Source organism: Bombyx mori, chromosome 24, assembly GCF_030269925.1.
Source record: "Bombyx mori chromosome 24, ASM3026992v2".
Taxonomy (NCBI): domain Eukaryota; kingdom Metazoa; phylum Arthropoda; class Insecta; order Lepidoptera; family Bombycidae; genus Bombyx; species Bombyx mori.
Genome location: NC_085130.1, coordinates 11109025 through 11133287, shown reverse-complemented (window position 1 = coordinate 11133287; position 24263 = coordinate 11109025). Strand labels below are relative to the sequence as shown.

Here is a 24263-nt window from a genome sequence, read left to right as displayed (position 1 = left end):
CGTCTACATGCACCCTATATTAATATCAAAGTTGGTCTCAATCACGCAAAAATGGTTCAAAGAATTCGGATGGCATTTCTGACAATAAGTTTGTACCCTGGATCTACATATAGGATACCTGGTACCGCGACCCTGGGCGTCGCCGGATCGTTACGTCACTCACGGACAAGTCTACAAATCGACTGGCAGTTTAAAGACAATTAGTTTCATTGTCTCTGGATAACGATATTAAACGCAGTTCGGAGATATGAAGTTCTGGTGAAAAGCGATGGTGAACTGGTTATTCAAGATCCAAAGACGAGGGGTGATAATGGAAGGCACAGTATAAAATAAAATTCAAAAATGAATGAGTAAGTGAGTGAGTGAATGAATGAATGAGTGAGCGAGTGAATGGATGAGTGAGTTAGTGAATGAGTGATTGAGTGAGTCAGAGAGCGAGTGGGCGGGTTTGTGTGTTGTGTGTTAGCATGAGTTTGTGAAAACGTGAGTGCTGTTCGTATAAATCGGTGTTAATACTCACTGAACACATCAGTCTCATCGACGATTTCTGCTTGTATCATCTCTTCGATGACATCTTCCAGGGTCACCAGCCCTATGGTCTCGTAGAAGGGGTCTCCCTCGCCCTCGTTGTTTATGCGATGGACGAACGCCATGTGTCCTTTGTGACCTGGAGATCGAGTCATCGTTCGTATTTACACAAGGGGGACTCATAGCTTAGTTCCAAAAGAGCTTACCCCCTACTACGGCTAGTGATGCTAGCGGACAGCACGATATCAAAGACCCTCAACTTGAGGACGGTGGAGTTTTAAATCAGTGTGGTCATTATTCTAGAAACAAGGCATTTATAGTTCAGAGCGTTAACTGTTTTGTACAGTGACGTCAACGTTTTAAAGCTTTTCACAAATATTAAATCTGTATCTGCGAGAAAGAGACAGCAACGATCTCCATTGAAAGCTTTCTACATTTTGAACCCTTCGATTGGCGTGTAGGTCACCGGTGCCCTACGCGGCGCACTCAAGTAATTATTTCGATTCTTATTACTAAGACACCGGAACATCTAGTAGACTCTGGGGAAGACGAATCCGAAGATACTGAGAACGAATCCATTTCTAAGAGACCTAAAAGACTAAAAAACAAGAGAAGCCAAAGTTAGGCAACAGATATCAACATAATTACTTTAGTGCGCCGCGTAGGGCACCGGTGACCTACGCGACAGTCAGAGGTCTAAATTCCAGTTGACGATATTATTGACATGGACTTAAGTTCGCAGCCACTATTGCGTTGTTTGTCAGCTGCCCCTCTCTTTAAATAGGGGTTCACCATTACGATCCACCTGAAAAATACAAACGGAGCGTCTGCGTGTGAATTAAACACTTCCTACCTTCTTTGAACTGTTTGAACATGACATCCAAGGTGACGTCTTCGAAGACGAAGTTGCAAGGGTTCTGGTAGTACTGGCAGAGGGTCCTAAGGGGCGTGTTGTCGTCGGGATCGACGAAGGCGAGGTCCTTGATGAAGAGCACCGTCACGATGTTCCCGCGGTGACCCTCGTACACCGGGATGCGGGAGTAGCCTGGTGTATGAGGAGCATATACAGAGAAGTTCATGTCCGATTTGAGATTGCGGTTTCTTTTATGATTATAAGATTACTAGTGGCCCGGAGGCCTTTCTAGTTTGGACAGGACAGGACAGGTGGGCGAGCAAGAGCTCAGCCAGGAGGGCGAAATTGTGGTTACGGTCGTGCGAAAGTTATCGAAGCGTGAAAATTGCCCATCCCTCCGAACCGCATGATTGTTTCGCTGCCGAAATACGCAAGAAATTGGTACCTACCAGCACAATGGACGCTGTGCTACCAGTACTTAAAAAAAATATTGCTTAGTTGTGCGGACGAGCTCACTGCCCTCCTGGTGTTAAGTGGTTACCGGAGCCCATAGACATCAACAACGTAAATTTCGCCACCCACCTTGAGACTTGAGGGGTAAGGTCTCAGTTATTTAAGAGTACAACGGCTGCCCCACCCTTCAAACCGAAACGAATTACTGCTTCATTGTAGAAATAGGCAGAGTGGTAATTACGCAAATTATAATTTTGCGGGTTTGATTTTTATTACACGATGTTATTCCTTCACCTTGGAAGTCAATCGTGAACATTTGTTGAGTACGTCTTTCATTACAATACTTGGTATCCGCCTGCGTGTTCTAACACCAGTACAGTCGCATCACTGAAAGCGAGTACTCCAAGCTCATCCTTTAGGCCGGGACTACTTAAAACCTCGTTTTCAAAGCTCAGACTTCAAAGCGGGTGGCGGCATTCCAGTTCCAATGTCTACGGACAACCAGTGAACACCAGGTCTGCCAGTTCCTGTACCCGTTTAAGCCGAACAAAAGCATCCATCAGCGTAGAGCTTTCATAAAACTCCTTCATTACGACGTTAAATCTGCTGACAATGACACACCATTCCCGGTGTGCTTAAAGCCACCTACCCGACTTTACAATTTCCGACATCGTCTCGAAGTCCAGGACGCTTGTTATCGGCAACATGAACACGTCCTCCATCTTCGTCATGACGTCTGACACGGTCTTCTTCCTCATCTCGAGGGCGCCGGATATGATGTTCACCTCGTCCTTGTCCAAGTCCCCAGTTGTCACCTGCAAACGATCCACGAACATGAGCACGCTAGGGGCGTGACCGATTGGCCGTCATGGGTTAAAGAGCTCGAGGCCTGGTCTAAAACGGTTGAGCCTATGGACATCACGAAGTGAGACGTGAGGTCGAAACCCTAATAACCTTGCTTCGCGGCGGGATTAGGCAGAACGATCGTACCTATCCACGCAAGTTCACAGTACCCCTATCACCATTAAAGGCCGATCATCGATCGCAGTCTACTGGTATAATACTCGAAGACCGCTGGTCTACCAGCGAGCAAATCCCTTAGTCACCTTGAACGACGCCCACAGGAATGGCAGGTGCTTAGAAATGACATCAAGCAGTATTGTAAATCCCTCTAGGCAGCCTAGCTACCCGCATCATAAAAACTGATCGTGTTACATTAAGTGCAGTCCAAAAAGCTTTGTAACAAGGTCACGGTGTTGCGAATCACATAGCCCGGTTTTCGATGGCAGTTTCCAGGTCTCGTTGGAGAGATTGCATATCCTCTTGCACTAGAATACCGACCTTCCACTAAACTAACTCACCTTGATAAGCTCCTTTAGACGTTCCCTGTTGTAAACGCTGCCTATCTCCTCGCCTAAGAAATAGTCCAGGAGTTTACTCACAGGATACGCCATCGGCGCCGTCAGGGCCATAACCGCCTGTTACAACAAGTTTAAAATCAGTGTTAGTTACCGGAAGATGTAGACCACTGTTATTATTTGTATTCGTGCGGATTTTTGACTAAAATCTGTTAATAACCTTACTGGTCGAGCCCGCTCTGATATATTATACGATCACCTTGACAATTTCAGTCGTAACACAATACAATTGAGATTTCGACCTGATGTCTAAAGGTTATAAGCAATGTAGTGGCATATGCAAAACATTTGAGGGTTACGGCAGTCAATAAAATAAAAATAAATCCAAACCAACCTTCGTAATCATGATACTCTTGGCACCAATCATAAGACCGTGTCTCGAACATATGGCTTGGGGAGTTATCTCGCCCAGGAGTACGATAGCCAGGGTCGAGAATATAACAGCAAAGAGGCCCGAAGTCAGTTCATCCAACAAAATCGTGAAAGTCGAATTCACAGCCACATTCCCCAACAATATGCTGCACAGCAAGTAATTTCCATGATCCCGGACGGGCATGATGGCTCTGGCGTATTTCCTCTCCGTTTCCGTACCGGTATTGGCTATGATCTTCAGTTCGGTCCTGTCCAATGACATCAGACCGAGATTCAACCCAGAGAAAAGCGCAGAGAATGTCAGGCATATCAGAATCAAACTCAGCGACACCCAGAGCGGCAGCAGGGTGTTGTGGGTAGCAAACGCCTTCCAGGATTCAGTTCCCTGGTGATAGTAATTTTCCTTGTCCTTGGTCGGGTGATCAGCCCCTGCCTGGAGATTCTTAGCGCAGATGTAGATCTTAGAGCCCTCCTGTGAGGGGGGTGCTGTTACATCGAACAACGCGGATCTGGTGGTGACGCTGCCTTCTTTTACCTGTCATGTATTTATTTTATCTTATTTTACTCAATACCGTGAGCCGAACCTTCCAGTGGATTCAAATTCAGAGCAAATGACCGTCTAATACCCTGGAACCTACTGTACATGATTTAGGTATTGACTTGTAAAGTTATAAAATATTGCACAAAGGAACATTCTTTCAGATATGAAGACATATCTAGTACATCATGTAGCTAATATGACAGCGCAAATGTGATTCTGATAGGTTCATGGCCGTCAGCAAAAGTGACTATTTAGCATTAGAACTAGCTTGGGCAAGAAACCCCAAATAACTTTCATGATAATATATGTACATAAATAAAGGGTGGGTACAACATGCGATATACTTAATCGACCTCATTTCAGAATGTAGGTCGTGGTGGTGGAATGTGGGTCAACATTCAGGTTGTGATACCGATGGGCCCTGATAACTACTTTATGTAAGCAAGTGACTTTCCACACCAACGGCAGTGACTATTATAAACATAGGGGTAATTATTACGATTTTGATTCATGGGAACAATTTTGAAGAATGGCAGAATGAATACATATATTTTTTAAATGATTTAACAGTCTTTAATTACCATATACTCTCCCATGAGTAGAAACTTGCAGGGTTGGCCGTACGGCAGGTCCTGTCGTGTGAAAGCGATGGCAGTTTTCGAAGTTAACCCATCGCCGAATACCCTAGAATTCATGAGATGCCCTGCTCAGATGCCACATTCAAAATACAGGTTTGATAGAATAGGGAGAGAGAAAGAGAGAGAGTCAATAAGAGAACCGGTTTCCATCGCTAAGCAGTGAAGCGTTTGGAGGATGAAGCAGCTTTTGTGCTACTACAATATTGCGACTTTCATGTCTCGAGGTGGCGGCATTTACGTTGCTGATGTCTATGGGCTCCGGTAATGATTTGCGGCAGAAATAACTAGTATGCTAGTACGCAACCGTGCGGGCAGTGTAGAAGCGGCTCATATTATATTTAAATTAAAATAAAAATAAGCCAGCGAGTTGTCTGGTTGGCTGGGCCCCTGACATTGTTGATGCAACATTGTATATGTGCAATGGTAACCACTCACCATCAGATGAGCCATATGGCCATCCGCCTAAAGTGACAATAAAAAATCACTGCAATCCTTTTATTGGAGTACTAGAGTCAAACACGTTTAGAGATTCACCACGTGTATCGTGATGACTATTGAGTGGAAACAAATTTATTTTCCGAAAATAATTTCCTTTCGTCAGAATTTTGTGTGCTAAAGGCTAAAATCTCCAACCTCTGATTCTTTTTCCAAATATACCCTACACCCTTAATAGCGGAATAACGAAGCATCGTCTTCTGGCTATTGTTTGGTTCAACACCGGATTTTAAGGGATTATTTTTATAGAGATCCGAGAGTAATAATTAAAAAGATCAGAGGTTCAAAACGATACACCCCTTCAGCGCCTTGACAAGAACGATCCCGAAAAACCACAACCGAATCCCACCACCAGTTCAATCGCAATGATGTGTTTTATTGAATTTCTCCACATACCTGATCGTAACTGCAGTATCGGCCAGCACACTCGGTATTCCGTCTTCAATATGTGGTTCTTTCTCGGACTCTTCGATCCTGATTCCTTCGATGAAAATATCGATAGGGGCCGCTCGCATACTCGTAAAATCATTCGAATCTACTATTTGACGAGATTTTCTTATCAATTCCTCTGAGAACAATTCACTCGCAGATCCTTGAGCTCTTGTTCGAGTGTCATCTTTACTGCCATCATCATTAGAAGCGTTTTTGTTTAACACGACATTGTCTAAATCTGTCGAGCTTCTCTCCGCAGCTTTAGCCGCAATCCCATCAGCTCTTTTAAACCGTCCCAAATTATTCTTTTCATCCCAAACTTTATCGGTTCCATCCAGAGCTATATAATCATCGTGTCTAAATATTTCTACATCTGGATTATCATTACGAGCAGGTCTGGCTCTGGGAAGATAATTCACGTCGATGTCGTGGGAGAGGTCGATCCAGTTATCTTCGTTTTCCTGGAGTTCGTTGAGAGACCTCGGCTTTTGCGATCTGAAGGCATAAAAAAGCAATGAATAGCATTTAAATTTTTAAATCGTTTCTCTATCCTTGTCCACAGTTCTTAGGAGTCAACAGATTGGGATTTTGCTATCGTTTGCATAACTCCCTCCAGTTGTTGTGGAGAAAAGTTAATGTTAGTAAAGGCGTGCTGGGAATCGAAAACGACTTACACAAGCAGCAAGTCGCTCAGAAAAATTACGTAATTATTTTTGTATTGCATTGACTGGCGACAGAGGGATTGAGTTGAAACTTGGTATCCATGTAGAAATGGCCTACGCCAAGTGGAGTTCATTTTCAGCTTTAGTTCCGTCTGATGTTTCGTCCTGCAAAAACTTCCGAACAATCCGGCACGTATTTAAAATTATGGCTTTGCGCATGGTTATTATTATTATTATTGTCTCCGTTCAACACCAGATAGGAACATGAGCTACTTTCCCTTAATTGCATCACACTAAGCCGCAATTATTGTTCGTCTAATCACACTTATAATGCAGTTGCGTGTTTTAGAAACTCATTTAACAAATATGTAGCTACAATATGAATGAATTCCTTTACGATACTTTCGCTTCGCTATTTACATGAACTAATGGTCCCGCAGTAGTCGAAATTCGACTATAATTAATTGAAATTGTAAGTTTGAACATTATTACGGTTCTATTGTCAAAGACTACGATACTTCTATAATCACAGATTTACAACAAGAAACAATATTAATATAGGTATTCTCAATTTTACCACAGACTTTAAGCATGTGTTGTGTCAAATACACGGTAGTGTGTGTAATGTTTGAATTAAAAAAGAATTAAAGGCAAGGCAGAATTAAAAAAAAAATTAGCATTCTGCACTCCTCTATGTGTGGGAAATTTCATAATCCTCCGCGCGATTTTCGTAAAAAGAGATACAAAGTTTTTGCTTCACGTATTAATATATAAATTAGGTAACAAAAATCAAAAATTTTATTATTATTATTATTAGCCGAGCGTGGTGGGGGCAGTCGAGCATCGGGTCCCCGGGACCGCCCCCCTGCCGGGGCGCAGGCTCCCTGCCTGATAAGACAGGCGTGATATGTTTGCTGGATTGTCAATATGTTCTGATGTGGGTACTCCTACTCCCGTGGCGGCCTCAACTGCTCTCCACCGCATTATCACTGCTCTAAAACTTACATCTACCTTACAAGGTACAAATTTTTGCTACACGTATTAATATATTACATAAATTAGAGCCGAAAGGGCGGATGTCGGTCGTGGCGAGAATTCGGTAATTGACCCATGTTAATGTTCTGGCTGTTATTTTTTCTAAATTCGTCTGGTGTGAGTGACGTCATTTGTGGTCAAGCATCCGGCCATTAATCGCGTGAACGATGATTGGCAATATGATATCGAGGAGTGAAAGGCTATTTGGTTTAAGCGACATTTCGCTTAACACGCGACATTTATCTTTTGTAATTAAAGGTCAGTTTTATTTTGTACTAGCTGTACCCGCCCGCTTCGCTGGGCATTTAAAATTAACATTATTATTTCTCACCCCCACAAAGATTCTCATCATTAACGTCTCTGGACTAGATCGGTTGGTAATTCTTCTTTGGGGCTTAATTGAAGTTCAATTAAAAACACCGAACTGTTGATGCTAATCTATACTAGTCTATCTATCTATATATATCCGTAGTCAGGTCATAAGTATTGTCACACAGTAAAAACTTTTCTTTTAGAATGCTGGCCACAAAAAAGTTTATTGAATATGAATTTCGAATTGTTCATGAAAATAAAAATGTATACTTTTAGAATTTTTACTCATTTTTAAATATGGAGTGGACGCTTAAAGAAGACCGTGTTGCAGTTATTGCGTTGCATCGTTGCGGTTACGCGCCAATTCAAATTTTTAACATACTGAGAAATTTGAATATAACCAAAAGATTCGTTTATCGTACCATCAAACGATACAATGAAGACTCTAGTGTAGATGACAGGTCAAGAAGTGGTCGCCCTCGGTCTGTTAGGACTCCAGCAGTGATAAAAGCTGTGAAGGCGCGAATTCAAAGAAATCCCAAACGTAAGCAGAAACTGTTGGCCCTTCAGATGGGGTTAAGCAGAACCACGTTGAAAAGGGTGTTAAATGAAGACTTAGGGCTTCGGGCATATCGAAGAAAAACAGGACATCGTTTGAATGCTCGTCTAATGGACCTGAGACTGAAGAGATGCCGCGCTTTGTTGAAGCGGTACGCGGGAAAAAAATATCGGGAAATTCTTTTTTCGGATGAAAAAATTTTTACCGTAGAAGAGAGCTACAACAAACAAAATGATAAGGTGTACGCACACAGTAGTGAAGAAGCGAGCAACCGTATTCCGCGTGTTCAACGAGGTCATTTTCCATCCTCGCTCATGGTATGGTTGGGAGTTTCTTATTGGGGCTTAACAGAGGTACATTTTTGTGAGAAAGGTGTAAAAACGAATGCAGTTGTGTATCAAAATACAGTCCTGACGAACCTTGTGGAACCTGTTTCTCATACCATGTTCAATAACAGGCACTGGGTATTCCAATAAGTTTCGGCGCCAGCTCATAGAGCGAAGAGCACACAAGACTGGCTGGCGGCGCGTGAAATCGACTTCATCCGGCACGAAGACTGGCTCTCCTCAAGTCCAGATTTGAATCCGTTAGATTACAAGATATGGCAACACTTGGAGGAAAAGGCGTGCTCAAAGCCTCATCCCAATTTGGAGTCACCTAAGACATGTTTGATTAAGGCAGCCGCCGATATCGACATGGACCTCGTTCGTGCTGCGATAGACGACTGGCCGCGCAGATTGAAGGCCTGTATTCAAAATTACGGATTTCATTTTGAATAAACTTTAGTGTCATAAGAATCTATGTTTTGTTAAGTTCATTTTGGTATATGAATGGTCACATAATGAATAAACTTGTTTCAATTATTTTACATTAAACATGTGACAGAATTTATGACCTGACTAGGTATATAAAAATGAATTGCTGTCCGTTAGTCCCGCTTAAACTCGAGAGCGGCTGGACCGATTTGGCTAATTTTGGTCTTGAGTTATTTGTGGAAGTCCAGAGAAGGTTTAAAAGGTAGATAAATATGAAAGTGCTCTGAATTAAATAAAAATAAACAATTTTGTTTTTCCTTTGACGTGTCCCCCGTTCTTTACTGATTGAGGCACTACAAAGTCTGGCGGGTCAGCTAGTACAGCTAATATTAAAAAAATAATCTAATATTAAAAAAAAAACATGTCCGCTGAGTTTCTTGCCAATTCTTCTCAGGACGGAGGCTAGTTCTTGTCAATTGGCGGTAGTTCTTTTGACGTTCAACAAGTATGTACTTTCATTTATGTTGAATAATTTTTTTTTTATTTGATTTGATTTGATTTGACTAATATATAAATCTACAGTGGTTTTTACGGATGTTCCGTTATAACTACTGAACCGTGCATCCGATTGACTTGAAACTTGGTATCCATGTAGAAAATACATGTACTTAATGGATAGGCTTATATCTATATGAGTGTTGGACTCCCTACACCAGTTGCGGGGGCGTTATTTTTTTTTTTATTGCTTAGTGGAGTGGACGAGCTCACAGCCCACCTGGTGTGAAGTGGTTGCTAGAGCCCATAGACATCCACAACGTAAATGCGTCACCCACCTTGAGATAGAAGTTCTAAGGTCTCAAGTATAGTTACAACGGCTGCCCCACCCTTCAAACCGAAACGCATTACTGCTTCACGGCAGAAATAGGCAGGGTGGTGGTACCTACCCGCGCGGACTCACAAGAGGTCCTACCACCAGTAATTACGCAAATTATAATTTTGCGGGTTTGATTTTTACTAGTGGTCCCCCGGTAGTCGAAATTCGACTATAATTAATTGAAATTATAAGTTTGTACACTATCATATTTCTATTGTCAAAGACTATTATTATGCTTCTATAATCACAAATTTCCAAGACTACACTTTTAGACTATAAAGACAAACAATATTGAACCTATTCTCAATTTGACCACAGACTTTAAGCAATAAGAAAAGTTTGACAGTAAGCAAAGCGTATGTGTGTCAAATACATGGTAGTGTGTGTAATGTTGTTTTTTATTGATTTAATGTATTTTTTATGCATAATTAAAAAAATATTAACATTCTGGACTCCTCTATATTCTCTATAAGTGTGGGAAATTTCATACTCCTCCGTCCGCGCAATTTTCGGAAAAGTTTTTTATTGATTTAATGTATTTTTTATGCATAATTAAAAAAATATTAAGATTCTGGACTCCTCTATATTCTCTATAAGTGTGGGAAATTACATACACCTCCGTCCGCGCAATTTTCGTAAAAAAGGGGTACAAAGTTTTTGCTTCACGTATTAATATATAGATTACACGATGTTATTCTTTCACCGTGGAAGTCAATCGTGAACATTATCAATATTATTGTTATTGCGTAATAACATTGTTTTTTTCACTAGTGACGTCTGAACTGAACGAAAACGACTTTCAACTATATTTTTTACGAGGCAACGCTCTGGATTCTCGACTGTACGTGTTCAAATCCAGAGCGAGGGCGCTATAAAAAAAAAGAAGCCGAATCAAAAGCATTTTTTTGCTAACGGTTTCAAAGTTTACCTTCGGAATATCGGTTGAATTGTCATTGTCCTTAATAAGTATACCAAAGGAGAAACCCGAAATCCATACAAACTTGGGCCTGGCGTTACAGTGATAGAATTTGGGCATAAATTACAATACCTAAGAAGGTTTCATGAGCCCAATTTTCAGCTCTCCCAGCAATGACCAAATTGGTAAAATCAGACAATGTTTACATTTTAGGTCATGTTTATTGTTCGAGATATTTTAATAGAAACAATATTTTTGAGGCTGTTTCCTACTAAAGATGAGTAATTGTTTACGAAACCTGTTGCAACAACAGGTTGCTTTGAAAATAAAAATGGAACCTGTTACGAGAAATCGCGCATTAGGTTGTTTACGAAAACGAACGAAAGCCAAAAATTAAAAACAACGTGATGCGAAACGCGCTGCGCACGAAATTATTTTTTTAAGGGGTTTTATGACCTGGTGACTATAATAAGATCTTTAGCTCAGTGTTATTTTAATTTTAACGAAAACTTTTTTATATGATAAACGATACTTATATGATAACTTTTTATATAAAAAATAAATCATTACGTGCTCCCATATCATCTCATCTCATTTTATTTCATGCCTTTTTTTATTTATTTTTTATTGCTAGATGGGTGGACGAGCTCACAGCCCACCTGGTGTTAAGTGGTTACTGGAGCCCATAGACATCTACAACGTAAATGCGCCACCCACCTTGAGATATAAGTTCTAAGGTCTCAATTATAGTTACAACGGCTGCCCCACCCTTCAAACCGAAACGCATTACTGCTTCACGGCAGAAATAGGCAGGGCGGTGGTACCTACCCGTGCGGACTCACAAGAGGTCCTACCACCAGTAATGACGTGCTCCCATATCATCTCATCTCATTTCATTTCATTTTATTTCATGCCTTTTTTTATTGCTTAGATGTGTGGACGAGCTCACAGCCCACCTGGCGTTAAGTGGTTACTGGAGCCCATAGACATCTACGACTTAAATACACAACCCACCTTGAGATATAAGTTCTAAGATCTCAGTATAGTTACAACGGGTGCCCCGCCCTTCAAACCGAAACGCATTACTGCTTCACGGCAGAAATAGGCGGGCGGGCGGCGCGGACTCACAAGAGGTCCTACCACCAGTAAAATTATTAATGTAACTACACCATAAAAAAACTCAAAAGTACCAAATCGGGTTTTTCATTTTATATTTAAGATTGCCAGTTGAAAATATTTTGAAATGCCGCAGTTGCCGACATGATTTCGTGTCATAACTAAATGGCACAGTTATTTATTTCTTTTAATGATTTTTGTTAGTAGACTTTGGTGCTTTACGTTACGTTATTCAGTGAGATTAAGTTTATATTCTGGCCAGCGAATCATGGCACAACTAAATAGCGGCAATCCAAAATATCTTCAGTTGGCAACATTAATGATAACATAACATGATTTGATACATTTGTGTTTTTCTATGGCATAGTCACATTAATATAAAAATGCAAAACTACCCCTTCATGCTATATTTAATGTTTTCAGTTGTAGATATTTTGAATTGCCGCCATTTTAAGTAGTCGTGTCACGATTCGATGGCCATACTCTATTTACATTGATTAAAATACCTATAAAAGCAGTCATTTATCCTAAAACAAAGGAGTATTAATCATTTTTAACACTCGATTTCCACTAAAACGATCCTATTTTAGGGATGCTCTAATTCTAATCCGCACGTTTGTGGAGCTAGTTACGTATATTGAAATAAGTGTTGCAGACGTTTACAAAGATTGTTTAAGACAAAAAATAGAATTCAACTTATTTTCTACACTTGGCCATTGTCAATGAAGCTGATAATTTCAATAGGTTAATCAAACAAAATAGACGATTTTTTTGGTACATATCCCATTCGTGTAACGCTTAGGCCCAGAATGGAGTTTCTCCTTTCGAGTTAATCCGACGTTTTGAAGGGTGTCAGAATCATGTTCAAAGATTCCGTTACATACTAACATACATACGTCTGAAGCTAATAAAAGCGTATTAAAAACGTTCATTTTTCGTACGCCACTGCTTGCCATCTCTTCCTCAGCAATGCCACTCACGAAAATACAATAATTGCAGTATTTGAGAAACGATTGTATTTTGTGCGTTCAATGACAAACGCGACCGGTATCAGGTGCACGATTTACTTAAAATGTTTATTGCTTAGATCGGTGATCTAGCTGATGTTATGTGATTACTGGAGTCCATAGACAGCAACAACGTAAATGCCGTCACCCATCTTGAGACTAGAGTCCTAAGATCACAGTTTTTACAGTACAACCGCTGCCCCAGCCTTCAAACCGAATAGCGTTACTGCTTCACGGCAGAAATAGGTGCGCCGTGTCCTCGCGGAACCCGTTGCTTGCGATGAAAAGCTCGGCGAGTAAATTAAACCACAGACACAGCCCACTGAGTTTCTCGCCGGATCTTCTCAGTGGGTCGCGTTACCGATCCGGTGGTAGATTCTGCGAAGCACTGCTTTTTCTAGGGCCAGTGTTAGCAACACTTTCGGTTTGAGCCCCGAGAGTTCACCTACACGCTAGGGTAATGCCGACATAGCCTCTCAAGGCTATCAGCATAGGTAGAAAAAAAGCCAGGGTGGGGGTTACCTATCCTTGCGGACTCACAAGACATCCTACCACCAGTACCCGTCAAAAAGTATCTCTAATGCCATCGTTGATTAAGAACCAGCAATCTCTTATTTTCTTGCAGACTGCGAAGCTTAATGCACGCATACAAAACCCGCCCGACTGAAGCTAGCATATTTATTGAGACACCCGTTACCTATGTATACCGGACTGATCGATAACCCCAATTGCCAAACTCCCTAATTTCCCCGATCTCGTTTCGGTCTGAAGCCATATCGCTATTGAGACTCCCGCCCCACAGTCCCAAGGAGGGCGACGAATTTACTTTGTGCTCTTTAAGCGAGGTGGCGGCGACCCTGTTACCCCAATAAAAATCGTCTACCCACTGACAATATTGATGTTGACCTTTTAATATCGCGTCTGACCATATAGGTCAATCGCTTAGGCGAACTTTGTATGGGGTTTCAATGGCTCCCTTGGTAACCCAAATGAATTTTTATCCTATTATGGAGAAGACAAACCACCCAAGGCAGTTTCGCTCGAGCCTCCGATCCCCCGAGGTCAAAAGGGGGTCAACGGGGTCACCGCGGTCAACATTGCAAGCAATCGCCCAACTGACGGATCCTCTGAGGTCGGAGGAACACACATCTGTCCCCTCCATTGCTTTGAGCCAGAATATCTAATGTGATACTAATAATGAAGGAGTCTGGGATAGATCAGTGTAGTTTCTGTTAGCTTTGATGTTTTTTTTAACCGACTTTAAAACACGACTGTTTTATTATTATTTTTTATCGCTTAGATGGGTGGACGAGCTCACAGTCCACTTGGTGTTAAGTGGTTACTGGAGCCCATAGACATTTACAACGTAAATGCGCCACCCACCCTGAGATATAAGTTCTAAAGTCTTAAGTATAGTTAAAACGGCTGCCCCACCCTTCAAACTGAAACGAATTACTGCTTTGCGACAGAAATAGGCAGGGTGGTGGTACCTACCCGCGCGGACTCACAAGAGATCCTACCACCAGTAATAACAATTTAAATTACATTTATTTTGGCTGGGATACTGCAACACCAAGTCAATGAATTAAGCAAGTCCCTACAATGACTTCACATATCGTAACATAAGTGACAGCTGTCTGTCGCAAGGGGGTAATTCGTTTCGGGATAGGAATTTAAATTTGGAAAGTGATCTCTGAGAATCCATTCAGACTCCGTACTGTCATGGATGGATGACACGGACGGATATCAGCCCTCATCTGCCCATATTTATGTAGGATTGGTAAGAACGGGAACGTATGAAAGGAGTGTGGAACGGAGCGTTAAAATGTGAGTAAGAGAAATGAGAATGACAGACAGAAGGACAGAGAAAAGGAAGATGTCGAAGACGGTTAAAAAATGAGCAAGGCGAAATAAAAGTGTTAATTAATTTTTAATGATTACCAGCAGACCCGGCCACGCGTTGCTGTGGCTAAGGTTTTTGTTTCCAAATGACACGGGCTAAGCTAATACCAAAAATTAACCAAAGTAAGAACAATTGGATTTCACTGTATTGCGTTTGCTACGAAATAAATTTCATTTATACTTTAGCCTCAGCAACACGTGGATTCTATGCCATTAAATTGTAGCTTATGTGAAACGTTGGTATTTTTAATACAGCGCCATCTATGAGATATTAATGTCAGACAGTATTACAATTGTCTATAAAAACTGATTTAAGACGCCATCTGTTTTGGACTTATGAAACTTACAATTAATAGCAATAATCAACATACGAAATCATTTGATTGTTAATTAATAAATATTGCGACCATTAATCGAAATAAAAACCATCCTATGGCCTAAGCTGGAACAAAACAGATATTTAAAATAAAAAAAAGTTAAAATCGGTTCAGTAGTTTAGGTGTCCATCGCGGACAAACAACGTGACACGTAATTTATACATAGTAAAGATTACGACAGAAGATTTTGGAACAGTAGAAGTTTTATTTTATGCGCTGCGATCCCTATTCTACCTTTATATATTTTATATATAGAATTCTTCTGTGCGCGTGTGTGTCACTGAACTCCTCCTAAACGGCTGGACCGATTTGAATGAATTTTTTTGTATGCGTTTGGGTGGCGCCCTGGATGCTTTAGATTCACAAATCAGCCCAGCAGATGGCGCTGTAGTCGGTATCTAGATCTCTACTGCAACTAAACGACTGGATCGACTCGAATGAATTTTATTAAATGCATTCACAGGACCACGTGTCGGGTCCTCTAGTACATAAACGAATATAAGTAAATGTCACAAACAGAACAGCTGTCTGTCCGTATGTTGATAATCTCAACATAACTACCGCAGTGAGCTATCAATGAAACATAAAATAAATACGTTCCTAAAACCGGAACACTCCTTTCGCGTTACCACAGTCGGGTAATAAATCAAAGTTGGCAAACGTTACGTATTGAAGCCATAGGAAACTGGCAGAGCTCCAAATCTTTAGATTTTACTACATAGATACAAAAACAGCGTGTTTTTTCTCTGCGCCAAAACGGGAATATACTCTTGGTCTATAAGCGAACGGTGTTTGATAAGTTAACTTCGTGATGTAGTTTTCTGTAGATATTCTTTTGCTGATATGGCGCATTGTAGGTGTTCAATTTCTGAACGTCAAAGTGTCAATGACCAACGTCCGCCATGACGCCAAACTCCTTTTCAAATCAGCAGCCAAGAGCAATGCATCAGATCTCGCTGAGTTTCTCGCCGGATCTTCTCAGTGGGTCACCAACGTCCGCCATGACGCCAAACTCCTTTTCAAATCAGCAGCCAAGAGCAACGCATCAAAGCTGGCTGAGTTTCTCGCTGGATCTTCTCAGTGGGTCACCTTTCGATCCGGTGGTAGATTCTGCGAAGCATGGCTCTTGCTAGGGTTTGTGCTAGCAACGTCATCAAGTTTGAGCCCCGTGAGCTCATCTACTAGCCCGGTGACGCTGACATAGTCTCTCTAGACCATCAGCATAGGTAGGAAAAAAAAGTACGCTCACGGGGCTCAATCTGAGAGAAGCAAGCGAGAGCGCGGAATAAGCGATAGAGAGGCACGATCGGCCCAAGCGTTGGCTTGTCACACGTTTATCTCTCTTCTCGCGTGACGTCAGAACTAGCAGTTCGAATAGTGCTGCTACTGACGTGATCACGTAAAACTATCGTCCCTTCCACGAGCCCTAGCAAGAGCAGTGCTTCGCTGAATCTACCACCGAATCGGAAACGCGACCCACTGAGAAGATCCGTCGAAAAACTCAGTGGACTATAGATAGTTAAGGATACTGAACTATTGAAATCCTTAATAAAATGTTCTTAAATTATAATCATGGAGTATGGCACATTGCTATTCCTACTGCAAACTTTTGCCGGTACCGTTATAATCTAAGTACAACTTTTGTGGGCTGACTTTGATCTGATATCTCATTAGGGGTGATAATATTACGTTTGCCACATCCATAGATTTCAGGGATAGTTAAAAAGCACTGTGATCTAGTGATGGCCTTAGGAGTGCAAAGCCAGCTTTATATCCTGTTTGCAAGGAAACTGAGTGCAAAAAATACTATTTAAAAAAAAAAACGTGATTCACATATTTAATACTGTAAACATCTGAAATGTTTATTATTCAGTCAGGAGAGCACAAGCTAGGCGTGTTTCATTAGAATGTTTGCGCAAACAATTATTACGTAGACACGATTCACGACGACGTCATGGAAATATTTTTATCCTTAACTATAAGTTTGTCGAGTAATAAAAGTGGCTACGAGGCATTCATAATTTTAAAGAGCTTTACTGTTGTATTAAATATTCTATTTCTCTATATCATTACTCACAATACTCATGACGGTTTAACCAGTGCCGGATTAACCATGCAGCAAGAGTAGCAATTGCTACGGGCCCTGCATATTTAAACCCACTCATCTCTGCCCGAGCTTAATTTTTTGAGTGACTTATTAAGAAAAAAGAAAAATTTCTCAATTTGCCCACATGAAATCTAGAAAAGTTACTTTGTAGAAGTTTAAAAAATAATAAAAGAAACAAATACTTAAATAAATATAAAACAAACATTATTTTAAAGTACACCATTGATAAAATATAACATTAGCTATTCCTAAAAAAATAATATACTTTGCATTAAATATCAACTTTGAAATATGTATTGAAAAAAATAATTTGTGTAGTATCATCAGTTTTCAATTGTTAGTTTCTTATCAAAATTATTCTATATAGCCAGAAAATCTCATATCTGGCTTTTTGTACTTATCAGAGCCTAACAGTGCCTATATAGTAATTTACTAAATACCCACAAAATTGTAACTTAAAGATGGCAAATAAACATATAGACTATTGATTTGTTTTTTTACCACTTTATACTTAAGAACCCATAGTAGATCAAGGGCTCTTTGAAATAATTTGCTACGGGCCCCGCGCTTGCTTAATCCGGCACTGGGTTTAACTAAGTTAACATTAACTAACTATCAACCACAAAATAACTCATTAGTAGTTTAGCTGCCGCTGACATTTGTAGTCGTCGTGGCCTAAAGGATAAGACGTCCGGTGCATTCGTGTTGAGCGATGCACCGGTGTTCGAATCCCGCAGGCGGGTATCAATTTTTCTAATGAAATACGTACTCAACAAATGTTCACAATTAACTTTAACAGTGATGGAATAAAATAGTGTAATAAAAATACCCGCAAAATTATAATTTGCGTAATTACTGGTGGTAGGATATTTTGTAAGTCCGTGCGAGTAGGTGCCACCACCCTGCTTATTTCTGCCGTGAAGCAGTAATGCGTTTCGGTTTGAAGGGTGGGGCAGCCGTTGTAACTATACCTGAGACCTTAGAACTTATATCTCAGGGCGGGTGACGCATTTACGTCATAGATGTCTATGGGCTCCAGTAACCACTTAACAACCAGGTGGGCTGTAAGCTCGTCCACCCGTCTAATATTAATAATAACTACGATTTATGCTGCAGCTTTTTTTGAGTTACATTTTATGTAGCTACAACAAAGAACATAGAATAACAGTATAAATATGAATACTCGGTCACCATTATGAAAAGAATATGCAGTGTGCAGTATGAGATTGTTATTAAAGATTCTGGTTGTTTAAAAATGTTTATTGTTAAGTAATTAATAAAATAGATGAAATGCTTATGTTATGAATGCACTCAAAGCGGATTTTGATCGTGCCCTAACAATTCGTGGAAATAAAGTTAACGCTTTTTTTTTATTGCTTAGATGAGTGGACGAGCTCACAGCCCACCTGGGGTTAAGTGGTTACTAGAACCCATAGACATTCACAACGTAAATGCGCCACCCACCTTGAGATATAAGTTCTAAGGTCTCAAGTATAGTTACAACGGCTGCCCCACCCTTCAAACCGAAACGCATTACTGCTTCACGGCAGAAATAGACAGGGTGGTGGTACCCACCCGCGCGGACTCACAAGAGGTCCTACCACCAGTAAAAAATACTAATACGCATCACACTAATGATGCTGACAGAGGTGTTCTTTAATAAATTACCGAAAAGATTCGAACAGAATATTCATTAAGACCAGAACGTAGATTAATAACATAGATCTTTGGTGTTTTTTAAATTATAACTACAATATGTCCGAATCATATTGAGATCTGGAACTAGAATGCTTGAGTTTGCCATGGCAGTTGACATGCGGCACCTGACCGACGGGTCGTCGAGGCGATAGTCGACGACCAACGACGTCGGTCTCCGCCGTACGGCGGCCCTGCCAGGCTGCCCGGGCGGTGCCGCTGGTGTTCCGGGATGCCCCGCTGGGCCAGAACCAGCCTGCCGGGTCGGAACGCGATACACCGCCGACCGGGTTGCTCTCCCACAGTATGTTCGGCGACGACAGCGATGACGAAAATGCGGACCGCATCGCAGTCCGCAGCCGCCGACGCGTCGTCCCGTCCTCCTGGTGCCAGCGCGCTAGAGTGACGGTAGCGTGCGGCGCAGTCTCAACCCCCTTAGGTCGCCCCGTGACCATCACCGGGAAGAGACTGCCTCCTCATAGGGGCCGGAGCTGGACAAACGCCCTCCTCTGACCCCCGGCTCGACGGCGGCGGCACGGCGCCGAGAGGGAGGAAGAGTTCTCCCTCTCCCGTTCCGCCACCTCCTTCTGCGAGATGGTGGACTCTCAGAAGTCGAGCATAGCCTGCCAGGACTCATCACTACCGAGCATCGCAGCCACGACGGTCGGAAGCGACAAGTTCGGTCCTATTTTTGCAACGAGGACGCGGCGCTGCAGTACGCGAGCGTGTGCTCCGCCGTGTCTTGGTTGCAGCCACTGCAGTGGTGGCACTTCGGCGTAGGCTCCCTCCGGGCGACGAGGTGCAGGTAGCGACCGAAACAGCCGTGTCCCGTGAGCACCTGCGTCGCTCGGAAGGTGAGACGTCCTCGGTCGCGATTCACCCAGTCCGAGAGGACCGGGCGGATCGCCTCGACTGTCCGTCGCCCGTCCACCGCGCGTCCACGTCGCGGGGTCCACCAGGCGGCGAGACCACGCCTCGAGCACGGCACGCCGAGATTTAAGCTTCCGCGCTCGAACTTCGCCGGGACGCGGCTCCCCCCTGGAGAGGAGATCACATCGCCACGCGTAATCCGCAGCGAGCGCCTCCGCTTCCAGGTCCCAGGGAGGCGTCCCGGCGAGCACGCACGCCGCCTCGAAGGAAACAGTGCGGTACCCACGAACCGCCCTGACCGCAATCACGCGCTCCGGAGGTCGCAACGCTGCGACGTTGTCGCGGGTCAGGGCGTGGCACCATACGGGAGCCCCGTACAGTGCCATTGACCGCACCACCGCCGTGTAGAGCCTGCCCACCACCATGTCGGGACCCCCGACGTTCGGCAACAGTCGACTTAGCGAGCCGGCGGCTGCCATCAGTCGGGGACCCAATCTTTCGAAGTGAGCACGGAAGCTCCAACGACCGTCCAGTACGAGACCGAGGTACCGCAACCCGGTCGCCTCGATCTCGACGCGAACGCCACCGATCACGAGGTGGGCCCCCTGAGGCGGCGCTCTCCGGGCCCCGTGGAACAACAGGGCCTGGGATTTATCGAACGCCACCTCCAGACCCAGCCTTCGGATCCTGCCGACGACGAAGGCCACCCCCGCGCAGAGAAGACGGGCAGACTCGCGCAAGTCCCTACCCTGGGCCACGACCAAGGTGTCGTCCGCGTAATAAGCTAACCTAAGCTGAAGCTACCTTGAGAGGCTATTTCAGCGTAACCTTAACTAGTAGCTGAGCTCACGGGGCTCAAACCGGAGTGTGCTAAGACTGACCCTAGCAAGTGCTTCGCAGATTCTACCACCGGATTGGAAACGCAGCCCACTGAGAAGATCCGGCGAGAAAATGGGCTGTGTCTATGGGTTAATTCGCTCCTCTAGCCCTTCGTTGCAAGCGACCAGGCTATACAATAATTACATAGGTAACAACACTAGTTTAGTGATGAAATAAAAAAAAATTGTTATAATTACATAACTATTAAAATATGTTTTTATTTAATCACTAAACTAGTGTTGTTACTGTCAGTTATGTAATCATTACTATTAAAATTTATTTTTATTTTATCACTAAAAGTAGTGTTGGTACTTATGTAATTATTTTATAGCCTGGTAAGGCTACATCACAATTTGTTCAGCTTTTCATCTAAATGTTTGTTTACGGAACGGGTTTTTTGTTATAGAAATATTCTGAAGAAATGTAAGAGTAGTCAAAGTACATTATTTTTATAGCTGAGATCAGAATAAGCAATTTTACTTACAAAAACTAAAGCAAACAGTTAAGATTCATTGGACAATAAAAACAAATTTCAGTTTCTTTTTTTAGGGTATGCAGACTTTTTAATTAGAAATGTGACATCACTAAACGTTAAGAAGTAAGAAGAATGTTTAAATTTAAAATTACTCCTGCCGTTTAAATGTAGAATTTTTAAATGTTATCATATTGTTTCTCAAATGGCGAATACTCGGTATTCTTGGTCCCAGACACAACCCAAAAACAAATATTAAAAAAAAAAAAAATTACTTTAGTTAACATTCAGTATTTGAGTCGCTGTTGATTTTTGCGACCTAACGACTAAAAGCACACAGTGACTGTCTGAAGATTAAAATTAAAATAAATCTTGGATACTTAACTAGATTTAAAAAAAAAAAAAACTTTCCCGTAAGCTGCTTTTTTTAACTAACTTTTTTGGATTGTTTTTCTTTAATTTCTCTTACTAAGCACTTTAACAGTAATATTAATATTAAATAAAATAATTACCGATTATTCTCCTCTGAAAGAGAATCGTTTTTCGGCTGCAAATAATATTCGGAGCCTTGATGCACCCACTGGCCGCCAAAGGGGTTGTTCCGCCCTTCATTATTAAATAAACAAAAGTATATTTTACCATTAAACAGGGGCACACTAATGTTTAGTTTTGAATAAAATTGCGTTACTTCAACTGCCCTTATTTCGTAATTGGGATGAATGACGTCACAGCTACCACCCCTAGCACCCTCCACAGAGGTCAACCTCCATGAATAATGTCCAATAAATTCACCACCGCGCACATTTAATAAATATTTACATATTTTTTCGTCACAATTTATACTATCAATTTTCATTGAAAATATCCATTGTTCGATACGATTATTAACGGCACTGTTCACGTTGGTAATTAAATATATTAATAAACCACAAGTCCGCAATAATAGAGACACTGAAGCCATGTTTACAGCGTGATAAATACACAATAAAGACCGCTGTTCAGTCGCGATTCACAACGACATTATTTGTTTGACAGTTCGGCGGCAATTGTTGCCGGAACTGCGGAAAACTGTTTCTGTCATATCCGGTGAAGACAAGAAATGTCTACAGACGAATTCTTTTAAATTATTTTGATTTAAACAATAATCAAAATTCTTAATAAATTAAATATATTTTTTTATGATTATATTATGTTTAATTAGTATTTTCCTAATAGTTAAACAACAATAAAAATAAAACTTTTTCATAAATTGTTTGTTGGTCACCCTAAAAATTGGATACACCGACTAAATTATTTCTCAATGCCATCATTTTTTTGACCACTTTCATCACGAATATAATTAAAAATGTAGGCAAAGATTCATCAGGAATCTCCTCAAGCGAATATAAGTCTGTTTAAATGCGTTTGTTTGCCCGTCGCAACTACGATTACATAAAATAAGTACTCTTTCTGGGATTAATTAAAAAGTAAACAATAGTGTTATTTGTGTACCTACCATCACTAGTCAAAGCGAACTGACAGGCATCAGAATAATATTCAACCATCCAGCTTTTAAAGCACTTTTAATTCATTTATTACGTCAGTTTTTGACGGGAACGCGTTATAGCCATACGTAGTTTTTTTTTGTTTAGATAGGTGGACGATCTCACAGCCCACCTGGTGTTAAGTGGTTACTGGAGCCCATAGACATCTACAACGTAAATGCGCCACCCACATTGAGATATAAGTTCTAAGGTCTCAAGTATAGTTACAACGGCTGCTCCACCCTTCCAACCGAAACGCGTTGCTGCTTCACGGCAGAAATAGGCAGGGTGGTGGTACCTACCCGTACGGACTCACAAGAGCTCCTACCACCAGTAAAAAATTATGTAGTTATAGCCAAAGTGCAAATTTCTCGCATTCCTCGACCAAATGGCTATTCGGTGAGGTTCGAGAAAACATGTATAGATATGCGTATTTATTTTTACAATTAAAATAGGTTTGCTTAAGTTAAGGAGGAATTAAGGAACACTATGAGTGAAGAACATCTGAATTATCTCGCTTTCATGAATATAGAATATGATTTGCTCAGAGAAATTGATACGAATAGTATCATTTCTCAATTTGCCCCTATGAAATCTATAAAAGTTACTTTGTAGAAGTTTAAAAAATAATAAAAGAAACAAATAAATAAATATAAAACATCAACATTATTTAAAGTACACTTTCGATAAAATATAACATTAGCTATTCCTAAAAAAATAATATACTTTGCATTAAATATCAACTTTGAAATATGTATTGAAAAAAATAATTTGTATAGTATCATCAGTTTTCGATTGTTAGTTTCTTATCAAAATTATTCTATATAGCCAGAAAATCTCATCTCTGGCTTTTTGTACTTGTCAGAGCCTAACAGAGCCTATAGTAATTTACTAAATACCCACAAAATTGTAACCTATAGATGACAAATAGGTAAACGTATAGACTATTGATTTTTTTTTACCACTTTATACTTAAGAACCCATAGTAGATCAAGGGCTCTTTGAAATAATTTGCTACGGGCCCCGCGCTTGCTTAATCCGGCACTGATAATGGCTCTCTTACATAACTCAGGATCGTAATTTGATATTATGTTAATGTGGGCTGAATTAGCGAACATTACACTATATAAGTCGTAACCGCACGTGTACAAATTTGTTGTTATTATTGTTTTAGTCCTAGGGTGCCCCGCTGGTACATAGGGCCCTCACAAGTTGCCTCCACTTGACCCTGTTTATCTGTCTTGCAAGTAGTGTCACCTTATTACGAAGAGACAATTTACTTCGCTTACAGAATCTAATAAAGTAATGTAAATAAATAAAAAGTTATTTTTAAATTATTTTCAAAATGTTTGGCATTTTCATGACACTATATATGGTTCGATGGTTTATTTTAGAGATTTTTAGTTTTCACTCTCATTTCACGTGGTTGACTGATATTTTCTTTAAAAAAGTAATACTCTCTTACTAATAAT

The 24263-nt window shown here is 41.3% G+C and overlaps 2 protein-coding genes across 4 annotated transcripts in view; one reads left to right on the top strand and one right to left on the bottom strand.

Annotated features, from left to right (window-relative positions):
- The window catches only part of LOC101735744 (unextended protein), a 34634-nt gene extending 12311 nt beyond the window's left edge, over positions 1–22323 (bottom strand). For all 3 annotated transcript variants that reach the window (XR_009976476.1, XM_038019879.2, XM_062675765.1), the window contains exons 1-8: positions 21781–22323; positions 5695–6225; positions 4747–4849; positions 3587–4159; positions 3196–3312; positions 2484–2649; positions 1382–1573; positions 521–667 (exon numbers count right to left, since the gene is read on the bottom strand). Coding sequence is in view for 2 of the 3 variants with exons in the window: in XM_038019879.2 (XP_037875807.1) it covers positions 521–667; positions 1382–1573; positions 2484–2649; positions 3196–3312; positions 3587–4159; positions 4747–4849; positions 5695–6225; positions 21781–22229 (2278 nt within the window). In the remaining variant the exon portion in view is untranslated. The remainder of the gene's footprint in view (positions 1–520; positions 668–1381; positions 1574–2483; positions 2650–3195; positions 3313–3586; positions 4160–4746; positions 4850–5694; positions 6226–21780) is intronic.
- LOC134201268 (uncharacterized) overlaps positions 1–24263 on the top strand; it is a 395935-nt gene that overhangs the window by 85432 nt on the left and 286240 nt on the right. The window lies entirely within an intron of this gene.